We start from the raw sequence: 22,720 nt of genomic DNA on the forward strand, positions 1-22,720 counted from the left end.
TCAGTCCTAAGATCTGAAGAACATATCCACATAAAGAAGAGACCCGTTATTTCCAGATCTTTGTTCTAATCTTTGACCCAGTCGTAAATTTCACCCCGAGGTGTGAGCCGGTGGTGTGGTTTGTAAGTGTCTCAGTGGTTCACCTCATAACATCCAATAGTGGTTATAGGCCTTCAGCTTCCATGAAAACCATCCGAAGAATTTTAAAGTTTTAAATAAAATAAAAGCCCAGCCCCTCTTTTTTTTTGTCTGGTGTATGTGGACATGGAGAAACATATCAGATGGCTTTTTTAAGAGAGCTGTGGGAGACTCTTGTTTTCTTCCCTTTATGCTTTATTAGAAGGAAGAGAAAGAGAAAGTGAGAGGGAGGAGGGGTGGGAAGATGGACGAGAGGAGGAGGAGAGACAGGAGGAGAAGGAGCAGGAAGAGGGACAGGAAAAAAAGAAAAGACTAAAGAAAAGAGAGACAGGAAGGAGAGATAGGATAAGAGAGACAATGGTTTACCCTATAGAAACACGTGAGAAAGAAGGTTCTGCATGGACCCCACCATCCTACCGGGAAGATCAGGTGATGTGGGAGCCTCTGTGGTCTGAACGCCGTGCAGGATAACTGCCCTGGTGACAGAGCTCAGACTTGGAGAGTTTCTCTACAGAAGGCAGGAATCTGTCCTCCCCATGTGATGGTTCCCATCATCACTGTCCTGTGAGCCATGTCTCTGAGGCCTGCTGGTCGCTGTGAATCTGCCTACCCAGAGCAGAGGAAAGTGAGCTCGAATGGGGAGAACAAAACCAAAAGCAACCATTTAAGTCCTGTCATTGTTCAAGGCCTCGCGGCTGGTGGCTGCCCGTGTCCGGACCAGAGAGCAGGTCTTCCTGGGTCCAAAGCTCTTTCTACACTGTAAATACTATACATGATACAGAGAAATGTTTTAATAGGTATAAGTAGTAATTGTTAAAACTGTTTTGATAAGTAAAATGCAAATCATGAATTACAGTATTTGACAGTTTTGAATTAGTGCAGGGTGATTTGGACACAAATTACCTGGTGTTAGGTCAAAGAGGTTAGGGCACGGCCTCTAATAAGATGCCCTCATGTCAAACAAAAGGTTGGGGGTTCCTAGGCCATCTGCCCTCCTGGCCAATTGGCTACCAGTTCACGGGGTCCCACCACTCCCTCCAGTTCAATGATTTGCCAGAACAATTCACAGAACTCAGGAACGTGCTCTGCCTAGGATTACCGTTTTAATATAAAGGAAATAAATAAAGACCAGCCAAAAGAAGACCCCAGTAGAGAAAGGTCTGGAAGGGTTCCAAACATGAAGATCCCAAGACCCCGGGACTGGTCTTCCTGGCAAATCAATGCTTATTGCCCCCTGGGGAAGCTTACTCAATCCCCAGGGTCCACAGGTTTTATCGGGGTTTCATGATCTAGGAATGGCTGCTTGAATCATTGGCCGCATGATTGAACCACTCTCCCCAGAGGTTATACTGGTACTATGGGGCTCAAAGTTCTGACCAAATAGTTAGTGTTTCTGGCACAGCGAACCCCCATCCTGACTCATCTCCTTAGCATAAACTACTAAAGACTAAAGGACTAATCATGAGTCACCTGTAGTATAAGATTTCCAGGCCCGCCACGAATAACAAAGACCCCTTCATCACTTGGGAAATTTCATGAATACAGTGGTTGTCCCTCAAGAACCAGGAACAAAGTTCAGCCAAATGTTTTATTATACAGCCAGGCTTTTGGGTAGTTTGTGGACATAGGTTCTTAATCTACAATACATTTTCCTTTCTTCTTTTTGTAGGGCGCAATTTGAGTATTTACCCTAATTTTGATGTCCCAACAAGTCCTGCAATAATGAATCTAAACAACAGAGAAGAGAACCCTACTGTAAATAGAAAATCACCTTTCAGGGAAGACCTTGTCTTGACCACCATGAAACCACCCAAGGTGGACTCTGATACGGAAGCTATTAGGTGTCCAGAGCCAGAGGACAAAGTAACCACACCACAATGTACGGACACGTGCTCCGAATCTCAGGTGTATCTGACAATTGGCGAATCCCAGAACAAAGCAGGTTTGCCTGAAGAGGAATGCTGGACTGGCCAGAGATCTGATGTTGGAACACATTCACTGGCAGATGAGGACCGGTCCAGAAGGAGTCCAGGTCCAGAGGATGGTCAGGCCCCGGCACTCACCTACATTGATGTGAAATCTAGCAATAAGAGGCCTTGCAGTGTTGAACCCACAGTGGTCATTAGTGCTCAGCAGGAGAATGGGCACTCTCCAGATAGCTATGAATCGGACAGAGCTGTACCAGGCCAAGAGGTAGCTGGGGGAGGTCACCAAAATGCCATCCTTTCAGAGAAAACAATGCCGCATGAGTTAAGTACTCTAGGAAAGGTTGCAGACCAGGAGGGCAAGATGGTGCTGCTGAGTCTGAAACTCATCCCCTCCGATACCTGTGATCCACTAAACTCAACTTTGAGGGATCCCTTGGATGTTAGGGCTTCCCCAAAGGACCCTCACTCAGAGGAGCAGGAAGAAGTGTCAGTGCTCTCCGGGGTCATCAAGAGATCTTCTTCCATCATCTCTGATTCAGGCATCGAGAGTGAGCCAAGCTCTGTTGCCTGGTCTGAGGCACGAAGCAGGGCCCTGGAGTTACCCAGTGACCGGGAAGTCTTGCACCATCTGGTTCGAAGACATGCCCTGCACAGGAACTCCTTAGAGGGTGGACACACAGAGAGCAATACGAGTTTGCCAAGTGGGATCCAGGCATCTCTCACCTCTATTAGCTCCTTGCCCTTTGAGGAGGAAGAACGGGAGTTGGCACTCACCAAGTTGACCAAGTCTGTGTCTGCACCCCAAATCAGTAGCCCAGAAGAGTCTGCTGAAGACACAGACACCATGCAGCAAGGTGGAGGTCTTGCTGAAAGTCCAACCATACCCATGGAGAGTGTAGACTCCCAAGGATCCAGAATCCAGGTTTCTGGGGCAGACCATTCCCTTGTGCAGGCAGTTTTGGGTGCTGATGGCCAGCAGGGCCCTGGTTACATAGACATCCCCAAAGGTACAGAGAGTCAGTTTGATCCTCAAGAACCTTCTTGTCTTGATGGGAGGACTGAGAACCCTCCAGGTGTTGAAACCAAAGGTCTTAATGTAAAAATACCACGCATCATAGCACTTGAAAACCCTAGACATGGATCTTGTCCTAGAGTACTAATGGAGACCACAGAGGGCAAGCCTGAAGACTTGAATGTGGAGAATGATGCTCCTTCCAACAGTAGCATCTCAGATGATGAGACGATCACCCGCCATAAGGTGCCTGAGTGGAGCTCTAGGACAGCTGTTGATGCCAGCGACCTGGAGTCCACAGGCGAGCAGAATAGCTCACCAGGCATCATCGATGATGCAGCTTTAAGCGAAGGAGCTCACGCTCCTCTGGAGGCTGGATGTGAAGCAGGCACTGTGGGTTCCACTGTGACTCCCTCCATTCACTCCCAGATTTTAGGAAACCAAGAGCCAAAGGCAGGCACTTCCGTCATAGCGTCCCACCTGAGTTCAGTGGAGACCTTCACTCTGGACAGCCTGAAAGCTGTGGAGGTCGTCAACCTGTCCGTGTCTTGCACTGCCACATGTCTCCCTTTCTCATCTGTGCCCAAGGAGACCCCTGCCCGGGCTGGATTCTCTGCCAAGCAGACCCCATTGCCCATCACTCATCAACCTTTGGGTTCCTTTGGAGTTGTCTCCACCCATTCGAGCAAGTTGGAGGAAGAAGTCAGTGAAAGGATGTACAGGTAAGCTGACCGCTGGCTTACCCACCCAGCAGGGTTCTGGATTCCCCACACATTGCTCAGGTTCATGCATTTCAATGCTGAGATAGGAGTTACTTTCCGATTTAGATAAAGTATTATATTTATTTATGTCCTACAAGTCAGAGATAGAGAGTAGTAGAGCCATCAGCAAACCTATCTCTCAAATACAGTCACTGTGTAAGTTCTTCTGCCCCTTTTCTGTGTGCTTCTCTCTAATCGTCTTCTTACGCAAAAATAGGGTAGTTCTACACAGACTGCAAGGTGTTTTAAACTTACTATATTGGGAACATTTCTATAGGTACTGTGATTCATGAATAAACTCCTTTAGAAAGGGACCCTTGAGATTTTTTTAGTTATTATTATGATAAACAACCCCGTCATGAATGTCACCATACCTCTGTCTTTGCATATTTTGACAGGAATGTTCTTTAAGGGCCTCTGGGGGAATCTTCATCAGATTTTCCTCCTCAGCCCCTGAGGGTGTCCTTACGCAGGTCATCCCTTTTGCAAAGCCAGACTCCATCCCTTCACCCTCACGTTTGGGTTGTATCCATGTTGCTCCCTCATCTATAAACTATACATTGGATTAAGTATCTTATAGCATCCTTTTATCACTCTTCTGCAAAATGCTAAGAGTTACGCATTACCTGATACCCACAAACGAGGTTACACGGGCAGGAGAACTTGGATTCCTTGCTTTATAAAGAACGTTAAGTACTTGTTATGCTCATGGCATCAATTTAATACATAGACAGCAAGCACTGCCCAGTGCCTGGCTTGTAAAGTCACTTACTGTCCTTAGAGCCTAATAGGGAGATGGAAAGATGAGAGAAGTGAACAAGGGTTAGTTGGGTAAACAGGAGGGTTCCTAACCACAGAGCAAATACAAGAGACACAGTGGTGATGGTGATGATGGGGATGATGGTGATAAGGCTGGTAACAGATCATGATTTTTTAACTGCTTAATTAGTTTTGAGTACTGTTCTAAGCATTTTGCATAGATTGTGTCACTTAACATGCAAAATAGCTTTATGAATTAGATAATGGTGTATTCCCCTTTTACAGTTGAGGACACCCAGTGCAGAGAGGTTAAATGGTTGACCCACAGCTAGTAAGTGTCAAAGCTGAGATTCTGACCTTAGCAGTCCCACTTCTGAGTCCAGGTTCTTAATCACCACCTTGTCCGATAATTGGGCAAAGATCATGATAATCCGGTGGGAAACGCATTTCAGACAGACCTGAACGTGCCAAGGCATGGAAGTAAGCAAACTTTCTTAGTAAGGGAATCCTGAGAAATGTGTTTTCTCTGGAGGCTGGGAGATGCTTCTGAGAAGCAGGCGGAGGCCAAGCCATGGCAGCCTGTGGGCCACCTGGAGAAGCTTTCACTCTGGGGAGATCTTCTCTGGGATTGCATGGATCCTCGGAGCTGAATGGAATCTTAGACATCCTGTTCCATGCAGGAAGCACATAGAAATCGGTAGAACCCAGACCCCAGAAAACTTTCCGTGGGATGCCCTCCTGCCTCCTGGTTGAGAAAAAGCGTCTGTCACCAGCATCTCCTGAGGCTTCACATTCTGCCTTTGCTGCTCACAGATAATTCCTTGTAGATGTCCATCACTCCCATGGCCCAGCCAGCTCAATTCATCTTCTGCTCAACACGGCATATGCGGTGTGGCTTCTGATTAATTAGTGTATTCTCCAGTTTTTATCAGGCCAAAGAAAAGTTTAAAAAAGAACTGAAGATTGATGGATTTCTGTACAGTGACTTATCTGTACTAGCTTCTGATATACCATATTTCCCACCAGAGGAAGAGGAAGAAAATTTGGAAGATGGGATTCACCTGGTAGTCTGTGTCCATGGCCTAGATGGTGAGTCCCCAGAAAGGTTTCCTCCTCAAAATTCTCTACTGTAGAAAATGTATAAGATTTATGAATGAATTTAAGTCAGGTACATTTTCAACAGTGTTATTAGTAACCATGGGAGGGCAGCATGCTGGGTCTAGGGAAATGGCCTGGCCTTGTTTCAAAGGAAGAGATTTCTCTTGCACAAAAATCTGTTCAGTAAATGAAATTCATAAGTGAATGCAATAATGCAATGCAGGAATAAATGGAATAAATACATAATGGAATGAATGAAGAAATGGGATGAATAATTAATGAAACCAATGAACAAAATAAAAAAAGGAATGGAGCGAGTGTATGGATGGATGGGTGGGTGGATTATTGAAATGAAAATGTCAAGGGATATGTGAATAGTTAGAATGTATAGGTTAATGGGACTCATGAGCCCACAAAACAGGAAAGAAATGGAGAGCAGTGAATGTGCGGATACATTTGGGACGGGCTCAGGCTACTGTCCCAAACTGTTTTGTTGTCTATTTTTATTCATTTCTTACTTATGGGGCAATTTTTGCATATCAGATGCTGTACCAAGCTCTGGGATTGCAGAAACCCAACAGAGTTCTTCACCTTAAAAAGTTCTTAATTTCATGAGATCAGCAAATATAGACTGAGAACTAAATGCTATTGAATAACTATCTTCCAATGATGTAGAAGTCCAAGGAAAGAGAATGGGGAGTAGGAAGCGCTTTTTCTCTCCACCCCACCTCCCAAATGACCTAGGACCCTGTGTTAGCTTTCTTTGGTTTCTTTGGTCAGTTCAAAGGCTCTGTAAGATACATAACTTAACTGCTCTGCTGGAATATCTTGAGGTCCCTGCTCAGCATGGACCAAAGGCAAGCACGTGGTCCTGCTTGCCCTCATGAATTCCAGCCTCTCCCTAACTGGCTGAAGGAAGCAGCCAAATCAGCAGGAGGTACAGGGTATTTGAGTTCTCCTCAAGCTCAAGTTTACATCCTGATTGATATGAAAACTGGAATGTGGAACATGATTTCTGGAAGAATCTTGATGTCTACTTTATATGGAATCCAATGCATAACTAATGTGAGAGAAGGGAAAGGACTCCTCTAGGGCTTCACAGGTGATGAGAGGAAAACCTGTGCTCCCCATCTTCTGAGGGTCATGTAATAGGGACTGGTGGTGTGCTACGCTCACAGGACACACTGTTCTTTTTTATTTATTGACATATAATGTATTATTAGCCCCAGGGGCACAGGCCTGTGAAGGTTTACACACTTCACAGCACTCATCATAGCACATACCTTCCCCAATGTCCGTAACCCAACCACCCTTTCCCTAACCCCCACCCCCAAGCAACCCTCAGTTTGTTTTGCGAGATCAAGAGTCTCTTATGGTTTGTCTCCCTCCCAATTCCGTCTTGTTTCATTTTGTCCTTCCCTGTCCCCAAAGCCCCCACTTTGCCTCTCAACTTCCTCATATCAGGGAGATTATATGATAATTGTCTTTCTCTGATTAACTTATTCCACTCAGCATAATAATACCCTCTAGTTCCATCCACGGCATTGCAAATTGCAAGATTTCATTTCTTTTGATGGCTGCATAGTATTCTATTGTATATATATATACCACATCTTCTTTATCCATTCATCTGTTGATGGACATCTAGGCTCTTTCCATAGTTTGGCTATTGTGGACATTGCTGCCATAAACATTCGGGTGCATGTGCCCCTTCGGATCACTATGTTTGTATCTTTAGTAGTGCAATTGCTGGGTCATAGGGTAGCTCTATTTTCAAACTTTTGAGGAACCTCCATGCTGTTTTCCAGAGTGGTTGCACCAGCTTGCATTCCCACCAACAACGTAGGAGGGTTCCCCTTTCTCTGCATCCTCACCAGCATCTGTCATTTCCTGACTTATTAATTTTAGCCATTCTGACGGGTGTGAAGTGGTATCTCATTGTGGTTTTGATTTGTATTTCCCTGATGCCGAGTGATGTGGAGCACTTTTTCATGTGTCTGTTGGCCATCTGGATGTCTTCTTTGCAGAAATGTCTGCTCATGTCCTCTGCCCATTTCTTGTTTGGATTATTTGTTCTTTCTGATAGAATGGGAGAAGATATTTGCAAACGACGTATCAGATAAAGGGCTAGTATCCAAAAATCTTTAAAGAACTTATCAAACACACTGTTCTTTATATCCTTAATTCCCAATCCAGGGGATAATGCATTTAACTGGCTGGCTGTATGCCGTGGATACTGGGACACTTGGTCAACAGCTCTACTTGGCAAAGTGTCAGATAATCCAGTGGTAAATGATACATTCTGGGTGAGGAGGAAGGGGAGGAAGAAGAGAAGGGGCAGCAGCTTGGTGTATCACTCATCAGAGGCCAGGCACCTTTCTAGATGCTGAACGTCCCTTAACGTCACCAATCCTCACAACATCAGTGTAGAGCAGGTGGTATTGTTGTCCCATTTTAACTGGGGAAACTGTGTAAGAGGCCAACTAAGGAACTTGAGTTAAGTCCCCATAGCTAATGTGGTTGAGCCAAGGTTAAAACCCAGCTGTCAGCCTCCAGAGCCCATGGTTTCATTCTGCCTTATGCCAACGAATTCATCTTGTCCCCTGTCCAAAGCACCATCCCCATCACTGTTTGAGTCATTTTTTTAAGAAATCTTACCAGATCTGGTCGTGCCAGTCCATTACCAAAAATCTTCCTTTAGAGCTCTCAGAAAATAGAATAAACTTCTGTCTTAGAAAGCTCCTGTGTTCTGAGCCTCCCCACTATCATCTCCCAGCCTTTCCCTCCTGGGATTACATCAGCTCCACACCTTTCCCAGGGATTGACGCCAACCTTCATCACTGCATCTGGTTACCCCAGGCCCCCTGGTGGGCTGTCCTGCTCAGTCAATGTTACTGCTTCCCAAGTCCCTGCTGTTCACATCCCTTTCCCTAATTTTACTACACCCAGGTACCCTGTACTGGGATTTCAAAATCTGTATTGAAATTGGCATACTTTTTGAATATATTTGTTCAAAAAAAGAAAAAAAAGAAGCTTCAAATCAACACCACAAGTGAAATTCTAGAATTAGTTGGCACACACGAAGAGTAGTTCTAAAAATGATTATGATAGGAAAATAATCTTACAGAAGTTTGGCCCTGTTGTCAGAAGACTGGGGTTGAGACTCACTTTTCTCTCTTAAAAAGTAAGAAGCTACTGAAGCCATCTTGTGGGGTTTTGTTGGTTTGTTTAAGGTTTATTTATTTATTTTGAGAGAGAGAAAGAGAAAGAGAGAGCGTGCGCACACATGGGGGAGGGGCAGAGGGAAAGAATCTCAAGCAGACTCCGTGCCGAGCATGGGTTCTGTGGGAACAACCGTCTCACAACCTGGGGATCATGACCGGCGCTGAAACCAAGCATTGGATGCCCAACTGGCTGAGCCGCCCAGGCGCCCCTGAGAACATCCTGTTTCTCACCGGGACTTGCCATCAGAAAGACTGCAACAAAGACAGAGAATGACTTCCTTACTCCTCCACATGATGCCCTTGTAGCACAGGTGTTACAGACGACTTAGCGTCATATCGCACATGACCGGCATGTCCGTCCTACTTACCTGACACTGCATTAAAATGAGAAAGGCTCTCAGTCTCTTCGTTAAGATGAGACATCTTTTGTCAGGCCACAGACTTATTTTTCGCCCACACTGCGTGTGGGAGAGGGAGGGTATGAAGACACAGCAGCTTCCTCAGTGTTTGTGGGAGGTCAGAAACCGGAGCTGTCGGTTACGGCGTTCTCACCTGAGCCGGCAGTCATTGAAAACACAGCCAAGACCACGCACAGGCCTCTCTTGACGGCTGCTTCTCCAATTCAGCGTCACAGAGGTCCAGATGCCACAGAGTTGTACAGGACCCATTTGTTGAATTTCAGTGGCAAGGACCTACTTGTATCAGCGAGAACCTCAGAAGCTGCGACGTGTTAGGAATAACCACATACTTCTTCATGATGCACCCAAGGCCGGAGATCTGTGTCCTTGCAAGATGGTCTCAATGTAACATCAAATGTATTTCTTTTTTTTTTTTTAAGATTATTTATTTATTTGACAGACAGAGATTACAAGTAGGCAGAGAGGCAGGCAGAGAGAGAGAGAACAGGAAGCAGGCTTCCTGCCAAGCAGAGAGCCCGATGACCTGAGCTGAAGGCAGAGGCTTTAACCCACTGAGCCACCCAGGCGCCCCTCAAATCGTATTTCCAAGTTGCGGAGAGTCTGTCTATCTCAGGAGCTGAAGGAGAGGGGTTGTTATCATCCCTTATTTATACTCTGTATGCGAAATATAAACCCTGCTACTTTTCTTTAAGTCCAGGTCCTGGAATATCCATAGGTCGCTTTACATAAGAACCACAACAGGACCAAAGAGCCTAATTTTGTCGTCAGAAATGAACAGAGTGAATCAAATTTCACTTAATAACACAAAATAGAAAACTTCCTAAAAGAACATGAGCATTTCGTGACTGTGACCCCACGGTTTGGGCCTATGCTCTGCAGGCCATCACCACAGGGAGCGTGTGGGGATACTGGGTCGTCCTTAATGGTTAGGGATACCCTCCCCTACCCGTAGTTCTCCCTGGTTCCATGTGGCGCTCCCACCATCCTTCAAGTTGGTCGTTCCATGGAGAAGGATATAAGCTGTTAGTAAACTATATTACTCACAGTTTACTACCTACTTTGAAACTCTGGTTGTAGGGAAAGTTAGGTCCCTATCCACTGACGAGCTTCTCTCTCTCTTTTTTTTAAAGATTTTATTTATTTATTTGACAGAGAGAGATAGTGGGAGAGGGAACACAAGCAGGGGGAGAGGAGGAGGGATAAGTAGGCTCCCTACTGAGCAGGAAGCCCGATGCAGGGCTCGATCCCAGGACCCTGAGATCATGACCTGAGCCGAAGGCAGACGCCTAACGACGGAGCCACCCAGGAGCCCCTCCACTAACTAACTAGCTTCTAACTTTTGACTCTGCGGGGATCCATCTGAGGCATAGGTGAAAAATTCAGTACGATGCGGCCAACCCCCAGAGCCTGCATGAAATCTACACTGAAAAATAATTGACTCTGAAGCTCATTATTGTGTCCTTCACGTGATCTTTGCTGCGGGTGCTAACGGGTCCACTGCCCTCAGCCGGGGCCTCAGAATCCTGAGCTGTGATTGGTCTGTCCTGTGGTCACGGTGGGGCGGGTGGCGTCCACGGAGCTGGCACGGCCATGACCCTGGTTCCCAAGGGCGAGGCTCACTCTCTCACCCCCAACCGCGTCCTGCCTGTCCCTCCGGGGGACGCGCCGCTGCCCGTGGAGGACGCCGCCGGTCTTTGGAGGAAGCGGGGACATGTAGGTCGTGCCACATCAGCCCCCGGTGCGTCCCGTGCAGAGCTGTGCATGCGATGTTCACGAGCCCCGTGTTCGCCGCTCAGGGAGGACGTCCACGGAGGTAGGACTGCCCCAAAGGCCCTGACCTTGTGTCGGGGGGCAGGGACAGCCTGGGACCACTAGGATGAGCCCATTTTCACTGTTTTTGTTATCTGCTTAATGCAAAAGTGGAAAATGGGTGGATGGGAGAAGAGGGGGACCTAAATCCCTTATGTGTCCATTCCGATATGCGTAACTATGGGTCTGGGGTGGGGTGATCTGTCGTTTCTAGGGAACAGTGCCGACCTCCGCCTGGTAAAGACGTTCATCGAACTGGGGCTTCCTGGAGGAAAGCTGGACTTCCTAATGTCCGAAAAGAACCAGGTATGACAAAAACAGACAGACAGACACATCAGAACTGAGAGGATCGTTGAGTCGTGTCTGGAAGAGCCTCCTAAACCGCTCCCCAACAATCTGTGGTCGCTCCCCTAGAAGAGCACCCTGGGGAGGAGCACTGGGTGGTCCTGGAAGATCAAACGCATCATTTCCTTTGGGAGTGGGGAGAACGAGTGAGAAGTGGGGACACGTGGGTCAGGTGGCCAGGGTGCTTGGGCAGATGGCAGCTGGGATCACGCATGATTCAGGTGTCTGTGACAGGGGACTGTCACAGGCTAACCCAGCCCCTGTGATGCAGCCCCGGTGGCAGAGGGATTTCTGTGGGGTTCCATAGGGACTACTGGACCCGGTCCAGACAGAAGGAGTGAGCTGGTGGGCGGGCAGGGGCCGGTCACTCAGGAAGGATTATGTCCCACAACCTGTCATTACTGCCTAAAAGTTGTAAACCTCATAGACATGTGGATTTCCGCTACATCCTTTTAAAATCACCCTGGCTGGGCAGTTCCTGGCACCATTTTAAAGCCTACTGTGTCTTCCAGAATGTTGCTCATCACGGTCAACACAGGTCCTATAATTACTACTGTTGATTCAATGATTCATGGGCAATTCACAGTAGGTAGCCGAGGAGACGGGGCCTGAGAGCTGGAGCGTCACGAACACAGCAGCGTGTTGTAAGCAGTTTAAGCCTGACGCTGGTGTGGAGCAGGCTGCAGGACTCGGGAGGGGACAGGCTCCCAGTGGGAAGAGCAGCCCCAGGCACAGGTCCCGTGGGCAGGAGAGCTCGCCCGCGGGCCGGCGAGCATGGGGCTCTCTTACTCCATAGACACTGAAAAAGTGACCAGAATGCTCCATTCCCGCAGTGCCTCCAGGGCCATAGAGTGGCAGGTGACAAGGCACCACAGGCCCCCTCGCCATTCGCCTGACAAACACTCCCGAAACCCCTCATCCACCTTTGTGGCTTGGCGCTCAGCACAGTTCCACGTAGCCCACGACACTGAAGGACAGCTCCAGTGATGACAAAGTGTGTTTTGTGTTGGCCTCAAGTCTCTCTTCCTGTGGTGCCCACCAGGTTCCAAAAGTTTGGCCACCGATCTAGTGTGTCTTCCTCATGTCTGCCCTTTCAGGTTTTAATAGTCATGTCCGCCATTTCTCCTCTTCCTTTTCTCTGCATCCTCGGACCGTCCCTGCTGAGTCACTTCGGAGGGCTTCAGACCTTGCTCTAGACATGGCCTGGTAGCGCAGTCCCAAGGCTGTGCTGGGAAGAAAGCCGGGTTCCGGGGCCAGGCGGGTTTGTGTGTGAGTCCTGGGGGGGGGCACAGGCTCACCTTAGAGCCTGGTTCCTCCTGGTACCATGAGGCCAGCAGGCAGATGCAGTCCCTGGGGACTAATGATGCGTCCGTCGGTACGGTGTGCCTGCTGTTGTCCGCCGGCTTCTCCCATCTGTTTCCAGCCAGCCTCCTGACTGAGGGTCCCCTGGCATCCTGAGTCTCTTCCTGAGAGCCCCAGTCTAGGGGCCCTGTCCTTGGTGCTGAAACCCCACCTGTTACCCCGACGTCAGGCTTAGGCGCGCTCCCAGAATGCGGCACCAGGGAAGAAGACGGACTCCCGCAGAGCCTGGCCTTGCCGTGACCCCACCCGACACCCGGCCCCTCTCTCTCCTTCCAGACGGACACGTTTGCAGATTTTGATACCATGACGGATCGGTTGTTGGATGAAATCATTCAGCACATCCAGTTGTACAACCTCTCCATATCCCGAATTAGGTAAACGGAAACCACAGGTAGTTAATGCTGGGGGAAAGGGGGAGGCATTTCTGGGTGTCGGCCGTAGACAAGTTCGGCACGCTGCCTTCTGTCTGCCGCCTTCGTAAGCCAACTGTGGCTTACTGAAGTAGACGACTTTCAGAGCAGAAGTGAGTGGGGGAGCAGGGGCATTTCCCAGCTCGGCAGAAAGGGACCTGGATGCCGACACAATTCTAGGTTGGAACTGCTGTTCTAACACTCACATGTCCGAGGACTGACTCTCCCGTGCAACCTGTCTCAGGCTTTCTAAACCTCTGAGCCTCCATTTCCCTGCCTGCTAGGTGGGATGAGCCCTGGCATCGGGTGGGGAGTAGCGGACTGCGTTGCCTGCCCCATGGGAGGCCTCAGTCCACACTCGTTCGGTCCTTCCCCTCCGAAATGAGCTTGGCCGAAACGTTTCCTGGTTGAGGCAAGGGTCAATGGCTTGTGTTTTCTCCCTGCTTACAGTCTGTGGACACAGTGGTGGGTCCACGTGCACCAGTCCTTTGAGAGCCCAGAGATAAAATATCTGTTCTTTATTTCACAAATGAGAAAGCAGAGGCTTATAGAGATGGGGCGGAAATCTGGGTAAAGCCATTTCATTTGCAAACATTCATTTCCTTTCTCGGCCTGTTCTGGGCTCACTGTGAGCAGAGCCATGGACCTCTCATGGGATAGGGTTGCCATAGACAGGTATTCAGTTCGAAAATTATGCCGTGTTGCGTCCGCAGATGTGTGAGTCGCAGTGTGACTGGAGCTGGGGTGCGGGAGGGGTGACCAAGGGCGCGGGCCAGCAGTGGGCGACTCCATACGCTTGGAATGATGATGGGAGATGCATCAAATCACAGAGTGAGTCAGAAGTAAGGTCCTGAGCAGCCTCATCAGCCAGGCCAAGGAAGTGGGGTTCCATCCTGTGAATGGCCAGGGCCCCCCGGCAGCCGGAGACAAGACACAGAGCACGGACGGGGCTCATTTCCTAATGGAGCCCAGCCACATGCCCGCACTTCTCTTCGGACCACACTGGGCAGCAGAGGCCTCGTGCCTGAGTTCCCTATCCCAAGCGCACTGTGGCCAGAGGCTGGAAGCCCAGGGAGGGTGGGCTGGCAGCCAGAGCCCCCGAGTCGGGGTGGGGGATGGCGGGACCCCTCAGCCTCCAGCACAGCAGCTGTCCCCCCACCCCCCACCACGGCCGCACTCACGTGCGGTTCTGTCCCAACAGCTTCATCGGCCACTCCCTTGGCAACATCATCATCCGGTCTGTCCTCACGCGGCCCCGGTTCCGGTATTACCTCAACAAACTCCACACGTTCCTGTCGCTATCTGGGCCTCACCTGGGGACCCTGTACAACAACAGCACGCTGGTTAGTACAGGTGAGCAGGTGAGATTCCGCCAAGCCCGTCCCTCCTCACAGTCCACTCGGGGCGGGGGGAGATGGGAGCCCAGGGGAGGCTCTTCTGGACGGAATCTGGTGGCTTTGGAGGCTCTGAGATCTCATCTGTGAACAGAAAGGTGATGCCCTGGGCTCCTGGCTGGACAGGACCAAGTGGGCACAGGAGTGGGGAGGGGGGAGCAGGGGTGTCTCGGTCTGCTCGGGCTGCTGTAATGAATTGCCACGGACTGCATGGCTTACAGACCACAGACATGTATCCTCATAGCCTGGAGGCCGGAGGTGCGAGCCCCGGGGGCAGATTCAGTGTCCGGGGAGGCCCTCCACTTCCTGCTTCCGGGGGGCTCCTCCACTCAGCCTGTGGCAAAGGGCTCTGAACCATGTCGCTGCCACTGCAAGCCTGTGGCTGAGTTCTGACCCAGACACTTGGGGATGACTCTGGCCAAGACATTTTCATCTCTGTGTGACTTAGTTTCCTTTTTTTTTTAAGGTTCCCCCCCCAAAGGATTTTATTTTTTTATTTGACAGAGAGAGACACAGAGAAAGAGAGGGGACACAAGAAGGGGGACTGAGAGAAGGAGAAGTAGTCTCCCTGCCGAACAGGGACCCCCGACGCAGGGCTCGATCCCAGGACCCTGGGTTCATGACCTGAGCCGAAGGCAGATGCTTAGCAACTGAGCCACAAACGAGTCCCTTAGTTTCCTTATTTTGAAAATGGAGCTATTGTGTGTATGTATGTCTGCTTGTGTGTATTATGGATGCATTACTGATCTCCCTGTGTATGTGTGCATATGCATGTCTAAAAATATGTATAGTATGTGTCTGTGAGTGTGTGTGTGTATCTATCAGAATTGTTGAGGATGAAGCAGGAGAAGGAAGCAAGTTGACTAAAACGTATGAGAGGCCGATCATAGCCAGATTCTACACTTCTTGCCAGAATGGCATGACGTAGCCCGCAGCTTTGAGGCTCTCCGGGTTTCCTCTAACAGCTTAGGGACACCGTGGACAGTAAAGGAGCAAGGCTCAATGCATCTTGGACAATGAGAAGAATTTCCAAGGCAGTGAACGGTGGGACAAGCTTTTTGTGCAGCAGAAAATAGTAATGTATAATAACACGGAAGCAGGCGACAGGTGGCTCTTTGTGACAGGAATACAGGCTGAGCTAGAGGGACAAGAGGTGACCATGAAACTCTCAGCCAAAGCCTGATGATGGAGGGCCTCACAATGATATGCTGTGCCCATAGGAGCCCCACGGCTGGCAGATGTCAGCCCAAGGAAGGCATCGGGTTTCTTAAATCATGCTCCTACCATACTCCTTCAACGGTCCCCGATTGCCCACAACCCATTAGGTGGCCTCTGGGCCACCTCAGTATGCTCCCACGCCCCACCCATCTCCCAGCCTCCTGCAGTGCTGGGGGACACTGAGGGTCACTGCGCTGCTTGCCTTCCCCATGGAGCAGGTCAGGTCTGTTTGTCTGCCTTTGTGTTATTTGAAGGACATTAACTGAAGCGTTAACCGTAACACATGGAAGGCTGTCCCTTTGCCCTTCTCTCTGTCCTCACAAACCAGGGAAGCCATCGTTGGACAGAAGCATGATTGAAACCACATCTAACTTTTTCATATTTATGATCTTGCAATGTGATGAAAAGAACCGCATCGTATTCATTTCCTTGCATTTTTGTCACACTCATTTTGTCGTGGGAACACGACGCCCGTCAGCGTTGGTGCTGGCATAACCAGGGTCTGGGGCGGACTCTGAAGTGGAAGGTGCTTTCGGGTTCTTTCTGTGCTGCGGCACCTGTAAGGAGCACGCATCCGCACGGTGTCGTACTTGGGATGCTTCTTCAGATTTGTGGGAGGAGGTCAAATGCACCAAAGGGCACGACGTGCCACACTCCTGACCCTCGTCGCTGTATCGTTTTGCAGGATGATTTTCTATCCCTGCCACAAATACGTAAGAATTTTCCTCTGACTTCCCCAAAATTTGCCAAAGTGCCTACTACTCTCTCATTTTAAAATTAGCTAAAAATCACAGTTTCACGTTGCTCTCTCCCCCCGTGTTGATCTCTCTCTAGGTTTCATTATTGATTTTTGTTCTGTTTCATTTCGGTCTTTCTAGGCTTGTGGCTCATGCAGAAATTAAAGAAATCCGGGTCCCTTCTGCAGCTGACCTTCAGGGATAATGCTGATCTGCGCAAATGTTTCCTCTACCAACTAAGCCAGAAAACAGGTGAGTGCCTCCTCCACGGCGGTCGCCGGTGTAAGCTGGAGGTCCCGCCCTGAGACCCAAACGCTCCTCCCCTGCGCCGATGTACACAGGGAAGGGTAGAGTCAGGAGGTACTGCGTGCACAGAATCTTCAGCAAACAAGGGAGGCCGCCAGCTGCCCACGAACTCAGCCACTCCCAAGAAGGGCATCTCGGATGCCCCAGGGTGTGCGTGGAGGTCATTCACACACATGCTGTAGCCTCTATTTCCCGACAAACTTTCGATGCCCTGATCACACGTCCTGGGTCTATGTGCCTAGTCATGGTGCCTCCCCAGGCACAGAGCCACCCACATAAAGAGCCGCTGAGCCCTGGCCACTTAAGCTAATAGTACAGGGGGAAGCAGGGGTCCTTCCCAGGCAGGGATGAAGTCACGCCTTCACCCACACTGTGATTGGAAGGGCACACAGGTGTTGGAGACCCTGCCTGTGTTGTGGGGACGAGCAGAGGGCAGCGGTGGTCTGAGTGTCGAGCCTCTGTCCCACGTCACCCTCTCCAACACCTGGTGAACACCTCCCCCGCTGGCCCCTCTCTGAATGTGAGACCCCAGGCGAGTCCTTACCCAGTGCATCTCTGTGCAGAGTTGAGCTTTCAGGATCCCCCCAGGGGGAGAGGTGGGAGGGGGATCGAGCGGAGGGAAAGCCGGAGGGCAGTGTGGTCGCCACAGAGAGCTCGGGAGCTGGGGCGACCCCGCAGAGTAGGGCGAGGGGCTGGGCTTCATGGCCCTGTCTCAGAGGCAGGCTGGACCCCTGCAGGTGGTCTTGGGACGCTGGAGGTCCCACCGCGGTGCAGGGGCACGGGATGAGGGCCGTGCCGGCAGAGGGCCTGGGGAGCACTCTGCAGGGTCTGTCTGCAGGCCTGGGCTGGGTCTGAGGACACAGGAACATGCCATGCCATCTAGCCCCTCTGTCTCCATCTGCAGGCCGCTATCGTCCAGCGGGGACAGGAGGAGCCCTGCAGTCAGGAGCCGTCCCCATTGTGGAGAAGGAGGAGCAGATTCCTCTCTTCATTCCTTATGGGCTCCTTAGTGCTGCTCCCCCAGAAAGCCCCCTTTGTTCCCTGCGTGCTGCTCCCCTCCCCCTGTAGAGAAGCAGAGAGAGCACAGCAGCACCTGTTCTCTGAGACCAGACGCTGCCGAGCTGGGCCCAGTGTCTCAGCCGGCGGGTCTTCCCGCCCTCCCCCTCTCTGTGCTCTGTGTGTGCACAGCAGGGGGAGTCCTGGGGGGACCCGGCAACAGGCACCCTCTTGGCTCCTTGCAGGTCTGCAGTATTTCAAAAACGTCGTGCTGGTGGCTTCTCCCCAAGATCGCTACGTGCCGTTTCATTCAGCCAGGATCGAAATGTGTAAAACTGCCCTCAAAGACAGACACACAGGTAAGCTGCATTTTATTATTATTATTATTATTATTATTATTGTTTTTCCCGACTTTCTGATTTTAAAAAGCACATTCTGTGAGCTGACCAGTGCCTATGAGGGCACACGGGACGGTCTGTGCTGCACACCCCGGGCTCTCCTCGGGATCCCGTGGCCCCCTTCCGCCCCGGGTCACTTGTTCCTCCCTCCCCCAGGGCCGGTGTATGCGGAGATGATCGACAACCTCCTGCGTCCCCTGGTGGATGCCAAGGACTGCACCCTGGTCCGGCACAACGTGTTCCACGCGCTGCCCAACACTGCCAATGCCCTGATCGGCCGGGCCGCCCATATCGCCGTGCTGGACTCTGAGCTCTTCCTGGAGAAGTTCTTCCTGGTGGCGGGGCTCAGCTACTTCAAGTAGCGGCCGGGGAGGCCCGTGGAGGCTTTGCGACCCCTGAACGCTCTAGCTGGGACGTCCCTCGCAGCCCTCGGCCACTGCAGGGCCCCGAGGCCAGGAGGGTGGGGTGTGGACTGGCTGTTCCAGGTGCTTCCATCTTGGAGATTTGGGAAAGCTGAACCCGTCAAGGTAGTCTCACCTGACAAGAGGTTTCCCGAACCTGTCCAGGCTCCTGGAGAGTCTTTCGAGATGCTTTCTAAGAGAAATATAACAAAATAAAGAAACAGAATCCTCGGAGTTGGTGAGCCCACCTTTTTCTCCCTCCGCTGGCTCACCGAGTCCGCTCCAGTCTCCCTAGATCTGCCCGGTATGTTCCTAGCTCATAGCTTTACCATTCTGATTAAATTCCATGCATACAAGCATTTCAGAACTCAGGTGAACTTCCGTGCGGAAGTGGGGCGTATATTCCTGTAGATACAACCCGTAATCGATTCCAACGTGCCACTCGTTCAAGACAGCGTGATGCCCACACGGTCATTCTCCCATGTCTCCACCACCAGGGGCAAAGGAAAGCTTTACGAACTTGAGTCCTAGTTCATGGACAGCAGCGGGTGGGGTGACGTAAGGTACGGAGGCAGAAAGGCGATGCTCTTGGAAAATGCAGGCTTGTTACGGAGAAAAGCTGCTGGAGGAAAGACGGTGAGCTCTGCTGCTCACCTGCCCCTCCAGACTGTCTCTGCAGAGCCCACAGATTATTTTTGTGAAAGCTTCCATCTCTGTCTGTAGTCGGGGAAAACGGACTCAGATTAAGCGTAGCAGAGGGAGACACTGAGATGGACGGACAGGCATGAAGCTCCTGCTGATATTCTTCCAAAGAAATGCTATGTTAGCATTTGATGCAATTGCAAAAAAAAAAAAAAATACAGATACAAACACAACCATTAACATGGCCAGTGGCTTTTCCTCTCTGTGGAAGGACAGACGTCTAAATGGAGGAGTGCTGGATGAAACCTCAGGGGAGCTCGAAGAAGGTGCTGGATATATTTCACTAGAAATGTCTTCTTGCCTTAGGAAAATAAAGGGCTAGGAGAGGTCACCATTGATTAAAAAAAAAATAACAACACTAAATAGCAGGGACAGCAGTGAGATTAGAGAGGAGGACATCAGCCCAATCAAGGACCCAGCTTCAAGTGTCCCAAAGACTGAGTCTACTCTTGGCCTAAAGGAAGCCTGGAGAATCACCTGGTCACATGAACGAAGGCACGGACCAGGACAGGAGGGATGACTAACACAGGAGACCCATCTTCCAGAAGCAGAAGCTCCTGTTTCTGCAAAACCCCCTTCTCATGTGTTTCAGAAAATCCTCTGAGACCAGATTCCTGGTCCTGGCGCCTGGACCGTGACCTTCGGTCGCCAGTGCCGTGGTCCTAAAACCCAGTAAGTCTTGGCTCACCTGAGAATTGTAGTCCTCCCATGTTAACAGTGTGACTTTGCCAAACACAAGCAGACCACAAGAAACCAGTCCTGGAAGGCAGCTTTGTAGGACAGAGACCTGTAGGTTTCTCATGAAAGAAGGCGGAGAGGTAGATTTGAATGAGCCACGAAGGCAGACTCCAAGACAGTGGAGCAAGTGTTCCCCTGGGGGTCTCCTGTGAGCTCTTGTTACATCTGAGGCTTCACCTGTATGGGATCAGTAAGTTCTGTGGGTATTTTTCAAGTTCCTGCTGGACAGAGACTGGGTTCTTCAAGAACAGCACCAAACCGCAGGATAACGGAGGCGGAATCAGTTCCTACAGTAGAGCCCACGTGGCTGTGTTTCCTGGTCTAGACGTGTGTTCAGGCTCTGTGCTGGTCCATACGTTTGTAGCAGGTTCTCCTTTAGGGCCCGTGAGGAGCCCTGCCCCTCCGATGGGAGCATTTCATTTTGTGTTTCCAATACCCATCAGCAAAGTGTGTCATTCCCTGGTCACTCGCAAGACTGTGTAGCGTGGTTCCGCAGCCAGGGTGAGTCCAATGACCATCGTCTTTCCCAGTACCCAGATGCCATTTTTAACTTCAATATGCTGTCTGGACATAGTGAGAACTCATGGCAATAAACGTCCAGCTGCATGGTGCACCCCTTTTTTTACAGGGGTGATCTGCTGTCTTTGTAAACCCTCTCTGGCCTCTGAGCATCTATTCTATTGTGTAGAAAGTACATATCTATACTGTAAATAAGAGTGTCCAGTGTTGCGTGTCATGCCTCATTTGAAAAGGCTTTTTTATGTCTCTTTCTAATGAAGTATATAGATATCTAATATATATATATATATATACATACATAAATATATATAATGTAAAACAGGGACATTATATTATATATTATAAAAATTATAAACAAAATGCCTGTCAAGATAATGGTCTAGTATGTTTTCATTCTTAGTATCATTTTTGGTTTTTGTCTTTATGGTTGCTTCAGTTTCTCAAAGTAGTTAGAGTAATGACTGGTCCTCCTAAGATTCACTGGAATCTGCTGTTCACAAGCCAAATACAGCCAAGAAGTAGCTGGGAACAAAAAGTCCCCTGGGGGTCAAACTCATACCTCGATGGCAGGTTGAAGGCGCTGGAGTGCTCTGAGCCCGGGTGGCAGCTGGAGAGAGGGGAGGCTCTTGCTGGCACCCATGGTCCACCGGTGTTTGCCGAGCAACTTCCTGTCATGCTGGGTGGGAACACAGGGATCCAAGGCACATGCCTGCCCTCAAAGAGCCCAAAGGAGAGGCAGCCTTGTGCTGAAGGAGGGCTTTGGCGAGGAAGTTCATTCATTCATTCATTCATTCATTCATTCATTCATTCAGCAAATCTGTATGGAGGGCCCACTGTGCCAGGATGTATAGGTCAGACTGAGCAGCTCACAGTCTGGTCAAATGGGAAGGTGAAGGAGGTTGGCACCACCCAGGGGTAGGGATCAGAGTGTGCTCAGAGGAGGGACACCCAGCCCGCTCTGCAGATGCGTGGGGTCAGGAGAAGCCTCTGCAAGACAGGACATCTATGCCCAGGGCTGAGTCAGGGTTTACCTGGTGAAAGTGGATGGCAGGGAACCCCAGACAGGGAACAGAATGACTAAGAGGCTTGAGGAGGGAGAGCCAGATCTCCGGCATGGAGTCCGTGCTGGGGTCCAGAGGAACAGGGCAGAGGTGTGAGGGGTCAGCCGCCATGCAGGACTCTCTTCTCTTTCAGGAGGGGCGTCCCATCCTTCACACCAGTAGGGGAGTGTCCTCTGAGAAGCAGGGCTCTGCCAATCCCCTGCGTTCACATCCTTCTCCTAGGTTAGCTCGTAGGACAGACCTGACTCTCCATCTTGTGGGAAGCCCGGGGCCACACGTGCCCACCCTCACTCACTTCCAGCGACACCATACACGTGTCCTTCTGGCTTCTCACAGAGAAAAGCTGGAGCAAACAGCATCGTATACACAGCCATAAAGAGGGAATGGCCCTTTGGTTAAAATCATTGCAGTTAGCTTGATTGTTACTATTTTTCTTTCTGTGCATGGAAGCCATTGGGTGAGATGCCTACAGGGGTGTTTGGGGTGACCTCACTACTTCTCTTGATCGTGTGTATGTGGGCGAGGAGCTGGTCCTCCGCTGAGAGCTGGGCGGTCTGCAACCCTCGCACGCTGAAGTAGCATGCTCAGAGCTACAGTCCCCCGTGCAGACACGGATGTTCCCACACAGCTGGCCATGAGCCGGGGCTCAGTCCCAGAGCCAGAGCCAGCAGGCAGACAGAAACACAGCAGTCCACCTGATGGAGAGTGCATGAGAGGGGAAGGGAGCACAAAAGTCACACGCATGGTAAGATGGCAAAGGCCAGGTTTGGAAGGAGCCACAGAGGAGCCCTTGGGGTTTGGGGGTTCCAGCACAGTGTGCGAATGGAAAGGAACAAAACAAACTAGACATGGTAGCCTGTGACCCAGGTTATCCTGTGAAGAATAAAACCATGTAAAAGTGCTAGGACAGGACAGAGTAGTCAGTGAGCCCTCATTTGTGTGAGACCGTAGCCCCTCTCCAAGACACGTCTATTGAGTTGAAAGT

General features: G+C 50.3%; 1 protein-coding gene across 2 annotated transcripts in view; it reads left to right on the plus strand.

The window, feature by feature from the left end:
- Positions 1–20,990, plus strand: part of FAM135B (family with sequence similarity 135 member B) — a 278,770-nt gene extending 257,780 nt beyond the window's left edge. The window contains exons 13-20 of one of the 2 annotated variants that reach the window (XM_045981336.1): positions 1,808–3,800; positions 5,521–5,687; positions 11,363–11,454; positions 13,132–13,229; positions 14,467–14,618; positions 16,756–16,866; positions 18,162–18,275; positions 18,471–20,990. In XM_045981336.1, the coding sequence (XP_045837292.1) occupies positions 1,808–3,800; positions 5,521–5,687; positions 11,363–11,454; positions 13,132–13,229; positions 14,467–14,618; positions 16,756–16,866; positions 18,162–18,275; positions 18,471–18,676 (2,933 nt within the window). In that variant the 3' untranslated portion in view covers positions 18,677–20,990. Of the gene's footprint in view, positions 1–1,807; positions 3,801–5,520; positions 5,688–11,362; positions 11,455–13,131; positions 13,230–14,466; positions 14,619–16,755; positions 16,867–18,161; positions 18,276–18,470 lie in introns of those variants that run through there. The other variant, XR_006815335.1, reaches the window with a different exon arrangement.
- The last annotated feature ends 1,730 nt before the right edge of the window (positions 20,991–22,720 follow it).

Source organism: Meles meles, chromosome 1 (genome assembly GCF_922984935.1).
Source record: "Meles meles chromosome 1, mMelMel3.1 paternal haplotype, whole genome shotgun sequence".
Lineage (NCBI taxonomy): Eukaryota > Metazoa > Chordata > Mammalia > Carnivora > Mustelidae > Meles > Meles meles.